This window comes from Caloenas nicobarica, chromosome 7 (genome assembly GCF_036013445.1).
Source record: "Caloenas nicobarica isolate bCalNic1 chromosome 7, bCalNic1.hap1, whole genome shotgun sequence".
Classification (NCBI taxonomy): domain Eukaryota; kingdom Metazoa; phylum Chordata; class Aves; order Columbiformes; family Columbidae; genus Caloenas; species Caloenas nicobarica.
In genome coordinates, this window is record NC_088251.1 from 37,486,853 (window position 1) to 37,502,941 (window position 16,089).

The 16,089-nt window shown below is 41.6% G+C and overlaps 1 protein-coding gene and 1 long non-coding RNA gene across 5 annotated transcripts in view; one reads left to right on the plus strand and one right to left on the minus strand.

The window, feature by feature from the left end:
• PRKG1 (protein kinase cGMP-dependent 1) overlaps positions 1-16,089 on the plus strand; it is a 432,157-nt gene that overhangs the window by 347,875 nt on the left and 68,193 nt on the right. For 3 of the 4 annotated variants that reach the window (XM_065639324.1, XM_065639331.1, XM_065639325.1), the window contains one exon: positions 10,967-11,032. In XM_065639324.1, coding sequence (XP_065495396.1) covers positions 10,967-11,032 — 66 coding nt within the window. Of the gene's footprint in view, positions 1-7,720; positions 7,956-10,966; positions 11,033-16,089 lie in introns of those variants that run through there. The other variant, XM_065639327.1, reaches the window with a different exon arrangement.
• Positions 2,991-8,832, minus strand: LOC135991067 (uncharacterized). Its single transcript, XR_010606474.1, has 3 exons — positions 8,774-8,832; positions 3,919-4,038; positions 2,991-3,283 (listed from the first exon to the last, which is right to left on the minus strand). It is a non-coding gene; the product is annotated as an uncharacterized LOC135991067 (long non-coding RNA).

Sequence of the window (16,089 nt, forward strand, 5' to 3'; positions counted from 1 at the left end):
AACAGCAATATTACACAATCCTTAATTAACCTTTCCTTCCAAATTTGTTGCAAAGGCTTGAAGGAAAATGCCACATGTTGTGTCTGTGCAGGAAAGCCCAAATTTTGGACAAGGGAACCCCAGCAGGTATCACCTGTATAGACTTGACCACGAGGTTGTGTGGCCACCACGCGCAGATGCAGAAATTAAACAGCGTGAGATGGAGTTTCAGGAAACCTTCAGAGGTGTGTTCAGTGAGAACAGGACAGTATTTATTTGTACCCTTGCACAAAACCCCAGTGACATCTGGAGTATTCCAAACCTCTGGGGACACTTATGTTCACAAAGGATTTAGGTTGTGGTTGGACTCAATCTTAACGGTCTCTTCCAACCAAAATCATGCTATGATGAATTCACTCTGGTCCAGGTACAGAGAAGCCAAAAGAGCTTAAGACAAAGATTTAGGAGACTTTGCTTTGTTTAACTCGGGGAAATAAAATCTGAGAGGGTTTTAGAGTTTTGTATACAAAGGAGAAGAAAATAACTATTTTGACTTGAGGATGGGTTTGGTCCATTGGTTTAGATTTAAGCTTGCAATGAGTAAATTTAGACTCAGGAACAGAAAAAGGTGAGTAACCATTAGAGAAACAAGTTCTGGAAGCATCTTCAATGGGTATTATCAACAAAACTGCTTCTAATTTGAGCCTGTAAGTTTGTGAAGGTTATTTTATGGCATATCTGAAACAGCAGGAAAATGGACTTTGACATCCATGAGATTCAGGAAATTCCCACCAGCTCCAGGTGTTGTCTGGAACCAGAAACGAGGATCCCCAGGAGCTGGTCCTGTTCCCCTCCAGCCCCAGAAATCAAAACTGGTTTAGAGTCTGAGTTTGAGGTCCAGTCCTGTGCACTAATGGGGACTCAAAAAATAGATATATCTGCTTTTGTTGACTGTGAAGTCAGTGTATTTACCATCCCTTAATAGAGCAAAGAGCAACAAAGCGGTCCCAAAATTAAATTAAAAGTTTTATCTTTGAAAATCATGGAAATTTTCCACCAGAAGATTGCCAGGTGAAAAATAAAATGTCATTATGTGCCATTAAAAACCTCTAGCATGAAGAAGAGTGGTAAAAGGGAATATGTAAAAGCAGTGAGACAATGTCTCCCATCTCGACTGTGAAAATTAGGATGTAAATTAATTTATGGTGTAGCTCCTGTTATGATAGAGAAGTAAAGGTTTCTACAGACACACAAACCTAAGCCAGCTGGAGTTCAGGATGTTTCCTGAAGGCAAAGGCAGCTACACTTGAGTTAATAAAAGATGTAAGAAAGCCAAACACATTCCTTTTTTGTGCGCTGGTGAGTGCTTGGGTGTTGTGTCCTCGGCTTTTAGCAGATGCTAAAATTCAGTAGGACAAGTGGGGAACTGGTACCAGCCACAAAGCACCACGTGTATTTCTAGTGCAATTCAGCCTCCAGACGTGGCAAATCATTTCCTGCTGAAATGGATTGAGAAAAATCAATACATCTACCTCCGGAGTAATTAACATTAACTACGTAGATATAAAATGCCGTGCAAATGACAATGTGTGCCACACAGCTGGTGGAAGAGCAATGAAATACTCTGCATCGCCATCCGGAGCGACGGCACGTTTTTCCAAAAAACTCAGTTTTGGAGTGATTTTTAAATCTGCAGAGGAGTTACTGTTATGAGTTGGATATATAGATATAGATATATATAACAATCCTGGAGTATCAGCAGCTTTGGGGTTACATTTGGTTTAAGTTGTGCTTTATTTTGTGTTGTGGTTACTGAATGAAATCTGTAACTCCTGCCCTTCTCCTGCTCATCCAGGCTTAGCGGAGGTGGAACGTGAAATCTCTTTTGACTTTTTCGATGATTCTCCAAAGTTTTAGCTTCTCGTCGGGCTGCAGAAAATCGATTTTTTTCAGATTTTTTCACTTTATTTTCCAAGACTGTGTTATGCTGCTCTCCAGACATTACATAACTGAGTCCAGGGTTTTTTTAGTAAATATATTAGTGGTGATAGAGCATAATCAAGAGGGGGTTTAGCAATATTTTTTTAAATTAACTATATCCTCCTTTTTTTGCTAGCGAGATTGTTCATTAAGGTCTGTGAACACTTTCTAATGGATAAAAAAATAGGTTTCTTGAGATGATGTCTTTCACAGGCAAAACATCTTTTGCTTTTTTGCTTCAGTTTCATGCATTTTTTAAGCAGTTCTGTTATGCTGGTTTATATTAGAAATGGAGCCTTTCCATAGCTTGGCAGGTTTTGTGATTAGTTGGTGATTGCTTAAATGGTGAAATCTGAAAGACGAGGAGATTTCTAGTCCCGCCTTCAAAAGATAATACAAAGATGAAGGTTAGGCCATGCCTATCCTCTAGGCAAGCCCAGATCATTTAGGTTGTGGTTATAGAGTCACCTTAAGCCTGGTCCTGAGCTTCCATCCTCCACCATAAACACACAGAATGAGAAATTGAGGACTCAGCCTGAGCTATTGGCGTCCAGGATATTAATTTTGTTGTTCTAGTCCAAAGTGAAGGGTTTGGGCACTTTCTGCTCTTGCTTATGCTGCTTTTGATCCCGTTATTGGCCTGACCTTTCGTACAGCCGATACAAGAAAGGGTTTGCTGTAATTAGCCAAATAAAACACATTTCGAGTGAAGCTGGGTGGGAGGTGGGTGCTGGTAATAGGGTGTTCCTGCACTTCGGGAGACAAGGACAGGATGATCTGGGTCCTAGTTCCACCCAGGGAGTCCTAGAAGGAGGCGATGGGCAAGAGACAGGGCTAGAACCAAGGCTACAGCATCAGGCGTGGGCCATCCGGGAGATGGGCTACAAGCTGTCTACATTGTAGACGCAAGGTCCACCCAAGAAATGGGGCTTGAGACAAGAAACAAGTCTGTACCTACAGCCGAGGGCCCCAGGCTGAGCTGAAATGGGGCTCCTGGACCATGGGCAGAAGGTGTTGGGTGAAGGTCCCAACTTCTGCTGCTCAGGGCAATTAAAGTCTATTGGCACATTAAGGGCAATGACAAGCTATTTTAATGATATAAACTTAAGTTCTTGACACAGAATCACAGATGGTTTGGGTTGGAGGGACCTTCCAAGCTCATCCAGTCCAACCCCTGCCACGAGCAGGGACATCTTCACCAGCTCAGGTTGCTCAGTTGGTCAGTATGCAAGAAGGTCAAGGGATTTGTGGGGTAAAGGAAGGTTGCAGTGAATTTGGCCTGCAGAGTGACGAAGAGGTGGGTGAACGTGGAGGAGTCACCAACCTGGGGAGGAAGGTAAGATGGACACAGTCACCAGGGCGGGGACACTGGGATGGACGGGAAGAGCGTTGGCCGTGGGAGGAGGTAGGTAAAAGGATGGTGCAAACCACCTGCCTTAGGTGGGATTGCAGCGACCTGAAGTGCAGGAGACTGGGAATTTGGTACCCGGGAAGCTTGGTGGTGGGTGGTAGTGTCAGCCAAGGACAAGCGGTGGTGAAAAAACATCTCCCACAGTTTGTCATCGAGATCCTGCCACTGGCATATGTAAAGGAGAAGCCATAATCCCATAACAACTCCACCTCCCTTCTTCAGAGTGCTCAGGAATTTAACAAGAGCACAGTTTAAAAATATGGTTCTTCTTTTAAAAAAAAGCCATGAATTCACAATAAACCCTTAAAAATGTTCTCAACTGAAAGAGCCTCTTAGCATTTGCAGATAGGCCAGACATCCTTGTGACGAGCTGTGGCTTCAATAAACAAATACGCTGCTCATCGCTTCAGCGTGACAAAGGGGATTTGTCCCAGTGTTCTCACGCACAAAGGAGCCAGGCGAGAAAAAGTACAGTCCTACAAACACTTGAAAGGAGGGAAAAAAAACCCGGCACCTCGCTCGAGCTCCTCCTGCGTTGGTTTACTCACCTAGAAAATACATTTACAGATATTTTCGTAGACATTAGCTGCTCTGAGCTGGAGCTGTGACCATGTGAACCTCTTGCACGTGGTCGAAAGCGACGTTGCACAAGTGTTGATGTTGTTTGCCTGTAATAGATGTCTCACGTTACTGAAACTCTTGGATCGCGGTTTGATTTGATTTTAATATAGCTGTTCTCGGAAATAATGGCGAATTAGTCACGTAGCGCTCAGGTGAAGTGCTTGTGGGTTAAATTAGTTGTGGCAGAGGTCATAGATTATTTCCTGAGTAGTTTGCAGTTGTCAATTATGGATTAAATACAGTGAGAATATACCAGAGTTCTCTCTTCTTTAACACCATGACCCGTGTGGTTCGTGACCCTTTCCTTGCAGCCTCCTTTAGGTTTCCCAAATTGCTGGCAGCTTAGGATCATGTATTTACATGTGAAGGTGGCTGATTTTACACCAGCTTTTAAAAATGCAGCAGAAATCTCTGCGTTTGCAATAATTTTTGCCCTCAGCATCTCGTCATTCTCTTCCAAGGGGCAGGAGTGGGTTCAGTACTATCAGATTATATATGACAGCACCTGTCATAGTGCTTCTGTTTTAATTAACACGATTTCCTGGCAGTATTTATCTGCGTCGCATTTATTGATAGGTAGTCGGATAACGTAACACTTGTTGATTTAGCAGCATGGCTATGTCGGATCTATAATCCATTAAAAATAAGAGCAGCCATCTCTTGCATAGTTTCTTCTCTCTGTAGACCCAGGGGATCACACAGTAAATTAAAGCATTTTTCTCATTGCAATGTGGGAATCATAGCGAAATTTAGCAATATAGTGAAATACAGGAAATATTCGTATATATATAGAAACGTATTTCTATATAGGAATATAGCAAAATGTACGAATTAGTGAAACGGCTTGTTTGAGGCAGGGCTGGAGGCAGTGGCGAAGGAGCAGTTGCAGTCCAGTGCAGTATTTGTAACCGTAGTTATTTCCCCAAATACATACGACGATTGCAAAAATTAGATATACATTTATTTTTAAAATTAGGACACGTGCATTAATACAAAAATAAATGGTGCTTTATGTAAACTGGACTTGATTTTCCCTCACTCATGAAATGGAAAAGAAGGAGAAGCCCTCCAGGTGTTTCCCTTTTCGTGAAATAAAACCCAACATTAATACAAAGCAGAAAATCATTCTCAGACTTCACCCAGCATCCTGAAATGATCCCAGCACGCTGTGACTTTTAACTTAAATCTTGGCATAAGCGCAGCAGCAGTTGTTGGGAGTTTCATTTGCTTTCACAAGTGTCGGTACGGTAAGGACAGAGCAGAATTTTTTTGAGCAACGGTGTCTTGAGAGCCCTTTTCACCATCTCCGAGTCCTTTAACTTCATAAATATTGAAATAAGTTATCAGGAAGGGCTCTTTTGTTGTAAATCCTATTGTGCAATCCTTACCAGGGCTGAAAACTTTCAGTTGAAGCCACTGGGAATATAAATGTATTTTAGAAAGAGCAAGTCACCAGACACAAACCAGACTATTAGAAGTGTACGTTTTGTAGCCGATTTCAAGAGTCGTATGGTTTGCCTATATTGAATAAAAACCCCATAAAATAATATTTTTAAACCATCTTGTCTGAACAAACTGAAATGTTGCTCTATAAGAAATATTTCCTTTTCCCAATAGCTGTATAACCAAAGTTGCACAGGAGTGCAGGTAGTTTTGGTATGTGCCTCCAAATTGAGGTACCGCGAGGCAAAATCTCTTTCCTACCCTATTTCGCTCCTTTTGTAGGTGTGATTTTAATGCCTTCTCCTATTGCAACTATGGGGATTTTCACAGATTTTATTGAATGCCAGAACTCCTTTCAAGCAGAGCTTTTTCAAGTTGCGCATCTTCGTTAGGTTGGCATTAAAATTTTTAGAAGTTTAGATGATCGCATTGTGCTTAGTAATTCCAGTAATGTATTTTTCTAGTCAAAACCAATGGCAAATGCATGTTGTGTTCTCAGAAAGCTGAATTCTTGGGAAACCAAGCAGTTCCTGGCTTACACCATCAATCATGAACCACATCACCTTTCTCTAGGTCTGCGTTGACTTGACTTCAACGATGGCCACCATGAAAAAGCAGGAAAGAGGGTGCAGAGTGGCACAAGTTGAGAGCAGCATAAAGTCAACTCGCATTTTTGCTTCCACGGGTGTGAGGTGATCGCATCATTCACAAGGATAGCCCTAATATTTCAGATAAAACTACCCGCAGGTGGCAGCTGTCTTGGTCAGACTGTGGCCATCCCATCGAAATGGGCTTGCTGGCTGCAGCATATCCCAAAATCTATAGTTAGGATTGTTGCTTGCTTGCTTGCTTTCTCTAAAAATGATGCTGACAACCCATTTTTCTTTGACCAAGTAACTGAAGGACCTTGACCAGCCCCCCAGAGGAGATGGGTCCGTGTCTGGTCCTTGGTGGTTGCTCTGCAGAAGCTGCTGCTGCCTGGGAGGGATCTGGGATAAAAAGCTCAAGTCTTGTGGGACTTTTGGAAATGAGTGTTGAGATAATTTAGACTTGAGAATGGTGTTAATGAGGGTTTTCAAAGAAGGAAAGAAAAAATTAGGTCTTCCCTGGTGGGTTTTAAAAATTTGCTGCGGAAGACCATCTGGAGGTTCCTAATTTGCTGATATCCAAGTTATTTAATGCATTTTACCACTTTCCGGCACTGTACACTTGACCTTGTTACTATCATTTTAATAAGGTTGATTTAAAATATTTGGGACAAGGCATGTCGGAAATAAGTGAAAGGAAAAAAAATAATTTATGGGGAAAAATCAGTTAACAGCTCGAGTTTAGTGGTAATAGCTCAACACCCAGCATCTCTATCTCCCCTTATTATTTTGCTGTGTATCTTCTGATCTACTTTTTAGGTAAAAATGACTTTTACTGGGGATCCTGCAGAGCAGTATCCACATGTTATTTTGTGCCAGGGGCACCGATGCCAAAAGCTGGGCAGCATCGTGCCAAGGTCGTGTCCGTCTTCTGAGGAGAACGCAGAGTTTGCTGGCGGCGTAACAGCAAGCGTCAAGCAAATATAATCGTATATTTTTAAATTAAATGATCCAAGCGTAGTTCCCATTTATCTCAGGAATTATGTCAGCATTATTAAGGGGTTAGGCAGGTAGGAGCTATGAGAGACCGACTTGGAGCAGGAATTTCTTGAGTTAGGGGGCATAGGAAGGTAAAAAAAGCAAAAAGATGGGAACATCTCCTAAGATTTTTAAATCTAGGGCAAATTTTTACAGCCTAAGGTAAAGAAACAGAGGCTGACGCGTGACCTTATCTCTGCTCAAAGCTGCCTGTGTATTCATATTCTTATTTTCCGACACAGCTTTATAAACAGTGGGATCAATACAATTTTATCAGAAAAGTTCCTGGAAGTGGTTAAAAAAAAATCGTGTTTCTTAAGTTGCTGGCAGTTTATCAGAAGCAAAACTGTTGAAACTTCCTAAGTTATATGTGGTGAACTGGGCAACCAATTATAATCAGAAAAATAAAAATATATGCGTTTCATCGCTTAAATAATATAGTGATGGTTATAGTGATAGAACAAACTTCGGAACAGCTTTAAGGTCGTGCAGAACGTCCGGTCTAATTCCACCGCGGGGTTAAGGAGCGGTGCCAGCTCTCCCGCCCCGCTTTGCAGGATTCATGCCACCTCTGTGCAGCCTCGCACCAATTTTTGGCTCCCAAATCTGCTTGGACCTCCCAGTGATGCACCCTGGAACCACCGCCCCCCCCGGAGCTGTGACCTTTCTCCGGGTCCTGAAGTTCGAAGCTGGAGGGGCTGTAAAATACCAGCGCTCGCCTGGAGAACAGCACCGAGTGCCGGGCTGGGGGGCAGGAGGCGTTTTTGGGGGTGATGGTGGAGGCGCAGGCTGGCAATGGCATATTCGGGGAGCGAGGATGATGCGTCCGAGGCCGAGTGCGGCCTCTCGGGGAGCAGCGATGAGTACTCCGGGGACGAAGGCCAGAGAGTGTCCCAGTCAGTGTTTGCAACCAAGGCGTTCGCTTGGAAGTGCTTGTGATGTTTAGTGGGCTACACTTCTAATACTTATTTGTTGCATTTAATGCCCTGCACTTCTATTAGCTACTTTTGCATTTAATGCTGTGCACTTCTAATAATTACTTGTATATAATGCCTAACTACTTTTGCATTTAATGCTGTGCAATTGTAATAATCGCTTGTTGCATTTAATGCCATGCAGTTCTAATAATCTAGTGCTGTGCACTTCTAATTACTTTTGCATTTAGTGTCACGCACTTAAAATAATTACTGTTGCATTTAACGCTGTGCAATTCTAACTCTTGTATTTAATGCCATGCATTTCAATTAAATACTTTTGCATCTAATGCTGTGCAGTTCTAGTAATTACTTGTTGCATTTAATGCCCTGCACTTCTAGTAACTACTTTTGCGTTTAGTGCCATGCACTTAAAATAACTACCTGTTAGATTTAGTGCCATGCACATCTAGTAATTACTTTTGCATTTAATGCTGTGCAATTCTAATAATTACTTGTTGCATTTAGTGCCATGCACATCTAGTATTAATAATTACTCTTGCATTTAATGCTATGCGGTTCTAATAATTGTTATATCTAATGCTACGCATTTCAATTAAGTACTTTTGCATTTAATGCCTTGGAATTCTAATAGTTACTTTTGCATTTAATGCCATGCAGTTCTAATAATTACCATTGCGTTTAATGCCACTCACCTCAAACAACTACTTGTTGCGTTTAACGCCATGAACTTCACATAATTACTGTTACATTTAATGCCGTGCCATTCTAATAATTACCTGCTGCGTTTAACGCTGTGTGCTGCAGCTGGCGGCCGCCCGTCCAAGTGATACCTTTTAAAATGGGCTGACGATTTGTTTTGCTTGAAGGTGACTGAGGTTAATCCGTAGCTCGGTGACGTGGCTCTAGGTATGTTTGTCATTTTTCAGCGTATGCGCGGTGTTTGGCAGTCTGAGCATGTCTTGTATTTCACAGCTGATGCACATAAAAGTTTAACATTTGCATTGAATTGAAAATGCACTGATTTTTTTTTTATTTTTTCCCTTCTGTTTTTAGAAACTTAGCTAAATTTTTATTCCTGCGTGCAGCCTGGTTGGTGAACACCCCCTAACAGGAGACTTTTAAACCCTCTGGTGATTGGTTTGGGCTGTGGGAACAAAAAGCTGCTTCCCCGTCCGTCCCTTCGCTGGGTCTTTGCGGGACGAGGGTGGATTGGAGGCAAGGATGCCCAGGATGGCGTTGGACATACCCAAACGTAGCCATCTCTTGATTTAACTCTTCATATATGAGCCACTTTATCATCCATTTTTTAAAAAACCCTGTTTTTCCTCTGACTTAACAGTTATTTCCACTTGTGCAGAACATAAGGAAACCTCCGAATTGTGCGACTTTCTGCATTATGAAAGTAATTTCTGCCATTCCTCTGGGTCGGGTGGTTGTGCAAAGTGAAATGCCCTTTGGGAAAGTGCCTTCGTTCTGCATTAATTGCATGCTAATTAAAAGTATTAAGTACAAGATAGTGGAAACCGTAACAGTTACTTGTGCATTTTGATCTCTAAATATTAAAGTTTATTTAAAATATTTGAACTGAAGCCACCAATATCTGTATTGAACTTGTCCTTAATCATATAATATAGTAACTATGTTAGTCTGTAATCTACAACTATAAAGGTATAAACGTTTTTGCATAAAGGCATCTGAGATAATGGGACAAATAAGTTTTAACTGGAATTAATGAACAACCACAAAGTTTGCATACTCGTTTTAATGTATTAATATAATGGCAAAAGTTGGCTACGGCAACTTAATGGGATATTAAATATTATCGGTCCTTACCCGCTCTATATTTACCAAAGTTTTAGAAGTTAATAGAGATAATTGTCTACTTATAGTTTTGTTTATTGGCATGGATAAATTAGCACTAATACGCAATTTCATTGAAAATAGACTCCAAGACTGTATTTGAATATAGGCTTGAATATAAACGTTCCTTTCATTTGTGCTTTAATGATATTAAAGATAGCTGAAAAGTCATTAAAGTTAATTAATGATTATCTTAAAGGGAGAGTGTACATTCCCATATGAGTGCACTTTTTTTTTCTTTTTTAACTCTATTACTGCTTTAATACCTCCAGTCTTTAAACAGGGGAACTGCTATTTCTAACAGCATTTTTAAATCTCATTTTCTGCTTCAGTGGAAATGTACCGTGGTTTTCCAGTCTAAATGAATTAGGTGTGTTTAAAGGACATGGGTCTCTTTTGCCTGTAATCCAGTTACCCTTCATCCATGGGAAGGTTTGGAGTGAATTGGAATAAAACAGCGACTCTAAATCCTGGACATTTGTTTGGCCAACACAAAAAACACAACAGCATCCAATGAAACACCCAATCAGTCTGATTAATATGAATTAGCTTCGCATTTATAGCTTGGACTGGCCGCGGCCAAGTTCTCCTTGGGGCAGGGAAAGGAAAGACACCAAAGCATTTGGTCATGAAGAGAAAAATATTGCATTTAGAATTTTTTCGTTAATTTCCAAAAAGCTGGTGAAAAGTACCAGTGCAGTGTTTTAATACCAAGACCTTTCGAAAGCTCCATTCCAATCAAGCCCCTTTCATTGGCGCAATCTCAGCTCCTCTAATAGCTGATATTTTGATAAAGCTATTTCCATGCACAGATGTGCATAGTAAGAAGCGAGACTTTGCCTCAAACAGATGAAAAGCATGAGCTGATGTGTGGCTGGATGTCTTATTTACAAGGAGAACCTGTTTCTTTTTTTCCACTCACGTGTGATTTTTAGCTTTTAAGTGCTTGAGGCCTGTACAGATGATGAACATCAAACCAATATAGGGGAAAAAGCTGTGAAACCCAGAAATTTCTTCTTGAAGTGCTTTAAGAATGCGGTGCGTTTGGAATTAAAAAGGTTGTCGTGCAAACAATACAGCCTACTTAAGAAACATATTTTTTCTTTCAGGGAGGACGTCAGAACAGCCAACGTCATTGCGGCTGAAGCGGTGACGTGTCTGGTCATAGACAGAGAGTAAGTACCTCGTTTTCCTGATGTGGGGTGGGCTGTAGCTCCAGTTGGCACCTTTTGCAGCTTTTAACTAGAGACTTTGATCATTTTCTCCGAAGAAGTCATTTAATTTGGAGGAATAAATTCACAGTATGGTGTCTGCGGCCTTGATGAAGTAGAGTGAAGATCCGCCTAAATCAGCAAGGCGAAACTCAGTAGTGCCAAATTCAGAAAAAAGGGAAATAAATGGGGAGATGGCATTACTGCGGAAACGGATCTGGGTGTTACGGTGGAACACAGATTGAGTTTGTGTCAGCAAAATGTCATGAAAGGCATCGAGCTTCTGGCAAACGTTCGAGCAAGATGTTGTTATTCGAGTCCATGTGGGGACGGAGAGCCCTCGTCCAAAGGATGGAGTCCTGCTGGAAGCTCTACCGCTCGAAGGAGGTGGAGGAGATCGGAAGAGTAAAATAATGTCTTATATAGGGAGCTTGAAGGAATTAGGGGGTTTAAATCTAGAAAATAAATGTCTGGGCTTCAGAAAACAGCGCTGCAAATTCAGCCGCTCTCTCCAGTTGATGGGAATGGGTTTAGAAAAAATGAGCATTACCTTGAAAATTCAACATGACTCTTGAGGTGGTTTTCCAGTTGTGAGGGCAGTGAAGCACTGGCGTGGGCCATCAGAAGGTACGGCCACATCTTCCACAGGAACCTTTCCAAGGGAATCCAGTGTAGGTCCGTGAAACCATGAGAGAGGCGGGCGGGATGAACGGGGATTGATTTTTTTCTTTTTCCCCACAGAAACCTGTGGGAGGGAGGCGAAAGCCAAAAGGAGGCGGCTCTTCACGTGGGGATCACCCACAGATCTACATGAAAACCAGAAGAGTTTGCAAGTGTTGGAAAGGAAAAGAAATCCATTGGATTTTCTAAATCCATAGGGCCTACCTCTGGGCTCGGAACCTTTGGAGAGGTATAGGAGGGGACCAAGGCAAATATCGCGAACGGCGACGTTGTCCTTGAGCTCTTCCCTGGGCACAGAGTCTTGATGTGAGACACCGTCAAAGGTCAGATGTTGGGTTAGGGGAGACCTCTGACGCCCTTCTGATATTCCGATGGGACGGATGAGAGACGCTGGAGTATCTCACAGTGTACGCTCAATCCTGCTTTGACGCAGGTGTTTTGTGTTATTTTGCAGTCCTTCATTTCTAGAAATCTGGTGTTCTGTAATGGCCGACCTGCGGAATAATACTTCAAAAATCCCAGGTCTTCTGACAGGTTAGTTTGTTTATCGTCAACTAAAAAAAAACCATATCATCTATCTGTTGGAAACAGACGGTGAACTTCAGGATTGTCAGCTGAGTGGCTTGTGGGTCGTGTACACAAGCCAGGCAGCCTGGTCGATAAAAGATGCGCTGCCCCTTGTTCTGTGGGGCAAAGAGATGAAAATCTGATTTAATTAGATAATTTAGCAAGCATTTATTCAGAGAAATACAAAGCAACAAGTAATTTATGCATTTTTCTGAATGCTTCTGTGATGGATATTTTTGGTTTGCACTATAAGCATTAAAAAAACCCAGATCACCAGTAATTGCAGAGTCAGTCATTCCTGATGGTTTTACAGACTGTTTCTTTGCTTGTCTCTTGTGCCTTTTTCTCAGTATATAACGCCCTTGAAACAGTAAGGAAGTACAAGTTAAATTTAAACTGATGAAGCTGTAGTTAATCTATACCAGCAATTCTAGTAACGCTCTGCAATTAGTACCATAGTAACACTATTTATAAGAATCCTATTTATAGGGCAAGAAAAGGAATGCTATTTACAGCACTATTTATAGCTCAGGGAAGGTTGTCCTGTGTCCCGACCGGTTCTTTCTTGGCATACCTCTTCTCTTAGATTGTTATTTTATTATAGGCACGCAAATAACTGTAGAAGCTAATTTAATATGGAGAAAACCTACTAAGACATCTCTAAATTTGGAACACTGTGCAGATGCCGTTCTGTTGAGGAAAAGTAGCATTTCTTTACATCCAGCTAGACAGAATATTACACTATTTGGTTTGTTATGGTGGTTATGGTAAATGTCGACGTTGAGTTATATATAAGGTAGCAATGGAAGCTGGAAGTCAGCGTTACCTGCAGTCGAAGCTGTTCTGCGCAGAAGGAGTGATGCATGCCATTAAGGTTGCCTAATATTTTCTACTACAAGGCACGCTCTTTCCTTAATCAACTGTAATGAAGCAGCAATTTTCTGCTTTGTGCATGTCTCGATCTGAAACATTTCAGCAAAATTGACGTTACAGTTTCAAAGAACAAATTATGGGAAAATATCGTTGCCTTAATGATCAGACCGTTTATCTGAGAAACTGGAGAATTTCAGTCTTACTGCCAGTCGGTGTTAATATTACCCATTGGCGTTATCTTGCCATCAGCTTCGTTGTAGAAGTCTTTCCAAAACATCCAGAAGTTGTTCCACAGACCACCTGAGAGCTGATACAGCTGCCGTACACGTGACGTGCAAGAGTCACACCTTGGTATCACAGCAAGTTCTTCCAAAGAGAGGTGGAAGAACAATATCTGACAATATTACGAGCAATTGTAGGGCTCGTTTAGTTGCCTGGAGGGTTTGGAGGGTGATAATACAGGAAACTTGTTTTTTAGGGGTGAGTCAGGCCACCAAGCAAGGTCTCGGAGACTTGGGTTTGTGATGGGACGTTGCGTAAGCGTGAAAAGATGAACTGGTTTGCCTAAAATCATTTCTGAAATTCAAAATATATGTATTAAAATGCTGCACGGGGTGAAACAGTGCGAGTTGAAAATACCATGAGGAAAGCCAAATGGTAGTATGTGATGGGTCTTTAATTACCAGACTCTCACAGCATTGGTGCTGCCTTGCTTTTTAATTTCCTTGTGAAACAAGACAGCCATTGCAGTCACAAAAAAACCCCAAAGACACCCAAAAAGTAGTATAGCTAGTTGTTACAAATCTCTGTAGACGTGCTTTGCAACAATGGATTTTCAGCCGTCTTTTCTGATGCAGAAACGAGCAGACTCATGATCTAACAAAGGAAACAACCTGCAGCACAGCAAGCGTTTCGTGTGTCCCATGGACTTTAAGTCATGTTGTTCCCACTCATCCTTAAAATATTTGTTACGAAGGACAACCTTGACATTCTTTCCATCTTGCAATGATCTTTTTAAGTCCTTTCCTCAACCAGAATAATGAATTTCCGTGGGATTTGGTCCTTAGCGCTCTCTGGCTTCATCAGCAGGCTCCACCACGCAGGAGGTGAGATGAAGCTGAGCATCCAGCTCCAACCAAGCTGTAGGAGAAATTTCAGCTCACTTTAAGTCTTAACATCAGATTATGCTGCGTTTCACTCCCATGTGAATGAATAAATATTGCTCATGAACAACTTGCAAGTTCAACATCCTTCTCGAAATTGGAGAGATGTGGATTTGATGGTGGGTAAGGAATTGGCTGGATAGTTGTTTTGAGATGGTTACCAGTATTTAAAAAACTGATAGAAAATGAAGTGAGTGCCCAAGGTGGGATTCCCAGGCCAGGTGGCTGCTGTGGTGCAGCCGTACAAGCTCTGCAGTGACCACGTTGGAAGTATTATTAATTTGGGTCACCCAAGGCAGACTATGACAGCAAATAGGTGATTTGCTATAGCATGACAAGTTGTCACCTTGCCAGAAAAAAAAAACCAGTGTAGCCCTACCTGTTCAGGTGTATTTCAATAAACAAGCTTAGTAATTGGTAGGGAAAATTTCCAGGGAATTTCATTTTATATTCGAAGTTTCAACCTGTCCACGTGCGTTGTCATTGAAGAGGAGGTTTCGCTAACCCAGTAGGGAAAACAAAGTGAGACGGCAACAAGGCTGCTGAGATGAAGGTGACGGCTTTGCTAAGCCGGGCAGGCTGGCGTCTTCTCCATGCTCAAGCTTAATGGTGGGACCAGGTGGCTTGAGCCAAGCTGGCTGGCGGGAAGGAGATGTTCTTCTTGCCAACAGAGATGCAGAGACCCAACTGGGAGCCTTAGGCAATTGGCTTGAAAAGTTCAGCAGAATCCACGTTATCGTTCATGGGAATTGTAAAACTCTACATCCGACCGTTCCAAGGAATTCGTACAAGCCTTTGGATACTTGAGGAGCCAGGCAGCTCGTTGCAAAAATACAGTTTTCTTCTGATCAAACATATGATCTAGGTAAACATATTAATATTTTATAACAGTTGTTAGCTGTCAGATGTCTCGTATTCATTTTTAATTCCAAGAGCGATTTTTCTTCACAATTCATAGGCTTTCCGTGTTTATGACTTTGAGACCCTCTGTGAAATAAAATCGAGGCTGTTGCTAGTTAAGTATTTCCTCTTGCGATACTGCAGTGATTCAACCCCTAGGACAAAAATTATTATTGCCGGAGATGTTGGTGCCTCCAGAGTTTTTCAAGCTTGGCCCCGTCGCAGCTCGTCGTAGTGAATTTTCAAGTTCCCCGGAGGCATTATTAGGTTTTTTTGCAGAAATACAGTTGGGTTGATTGGGGAAAAGTTAACAATGACAATATGCAGAAATTAATGATTACGATGTGCTGGATTTGATGCATTGGTCCTCTAGGAAATTTTCTGTAAAACATCTTCTGATAAAAATTGTGTAGAGACATGCAGGACAACCTTGAGCATCTGTTTTGTAGATCAGTTTGAATAAACACCTACAGACACACATTTTACTTGCAGCTACTTTGTAAGGAGATAAAGTAAAAATAAAAGGTTCAAAACCTGTTCCTAGCACTTCAATCATTATTGGCACCCTGAGAGAGAACTTGGTACAACTTTGTAAACTTCTTTTTTTGCATGTACCTCTTGAACCTGAAAAGTTTTTTTAAAGCGTTCATAGATTCTCCCGAACCGTAAGAATATTTACACTGAAGTTGATTCGCGTTCATGTTTTATTTATAGGTGATTTTTTTTCCCCCCTCCATATAATTTATTTATGTCGATAACAATATTTTCCTGGAGTGCTGAGACTTGGCGGGTGTGAATGTTATGGGTGGTGGGCGTACAGAACCGCTGGATGCAAAT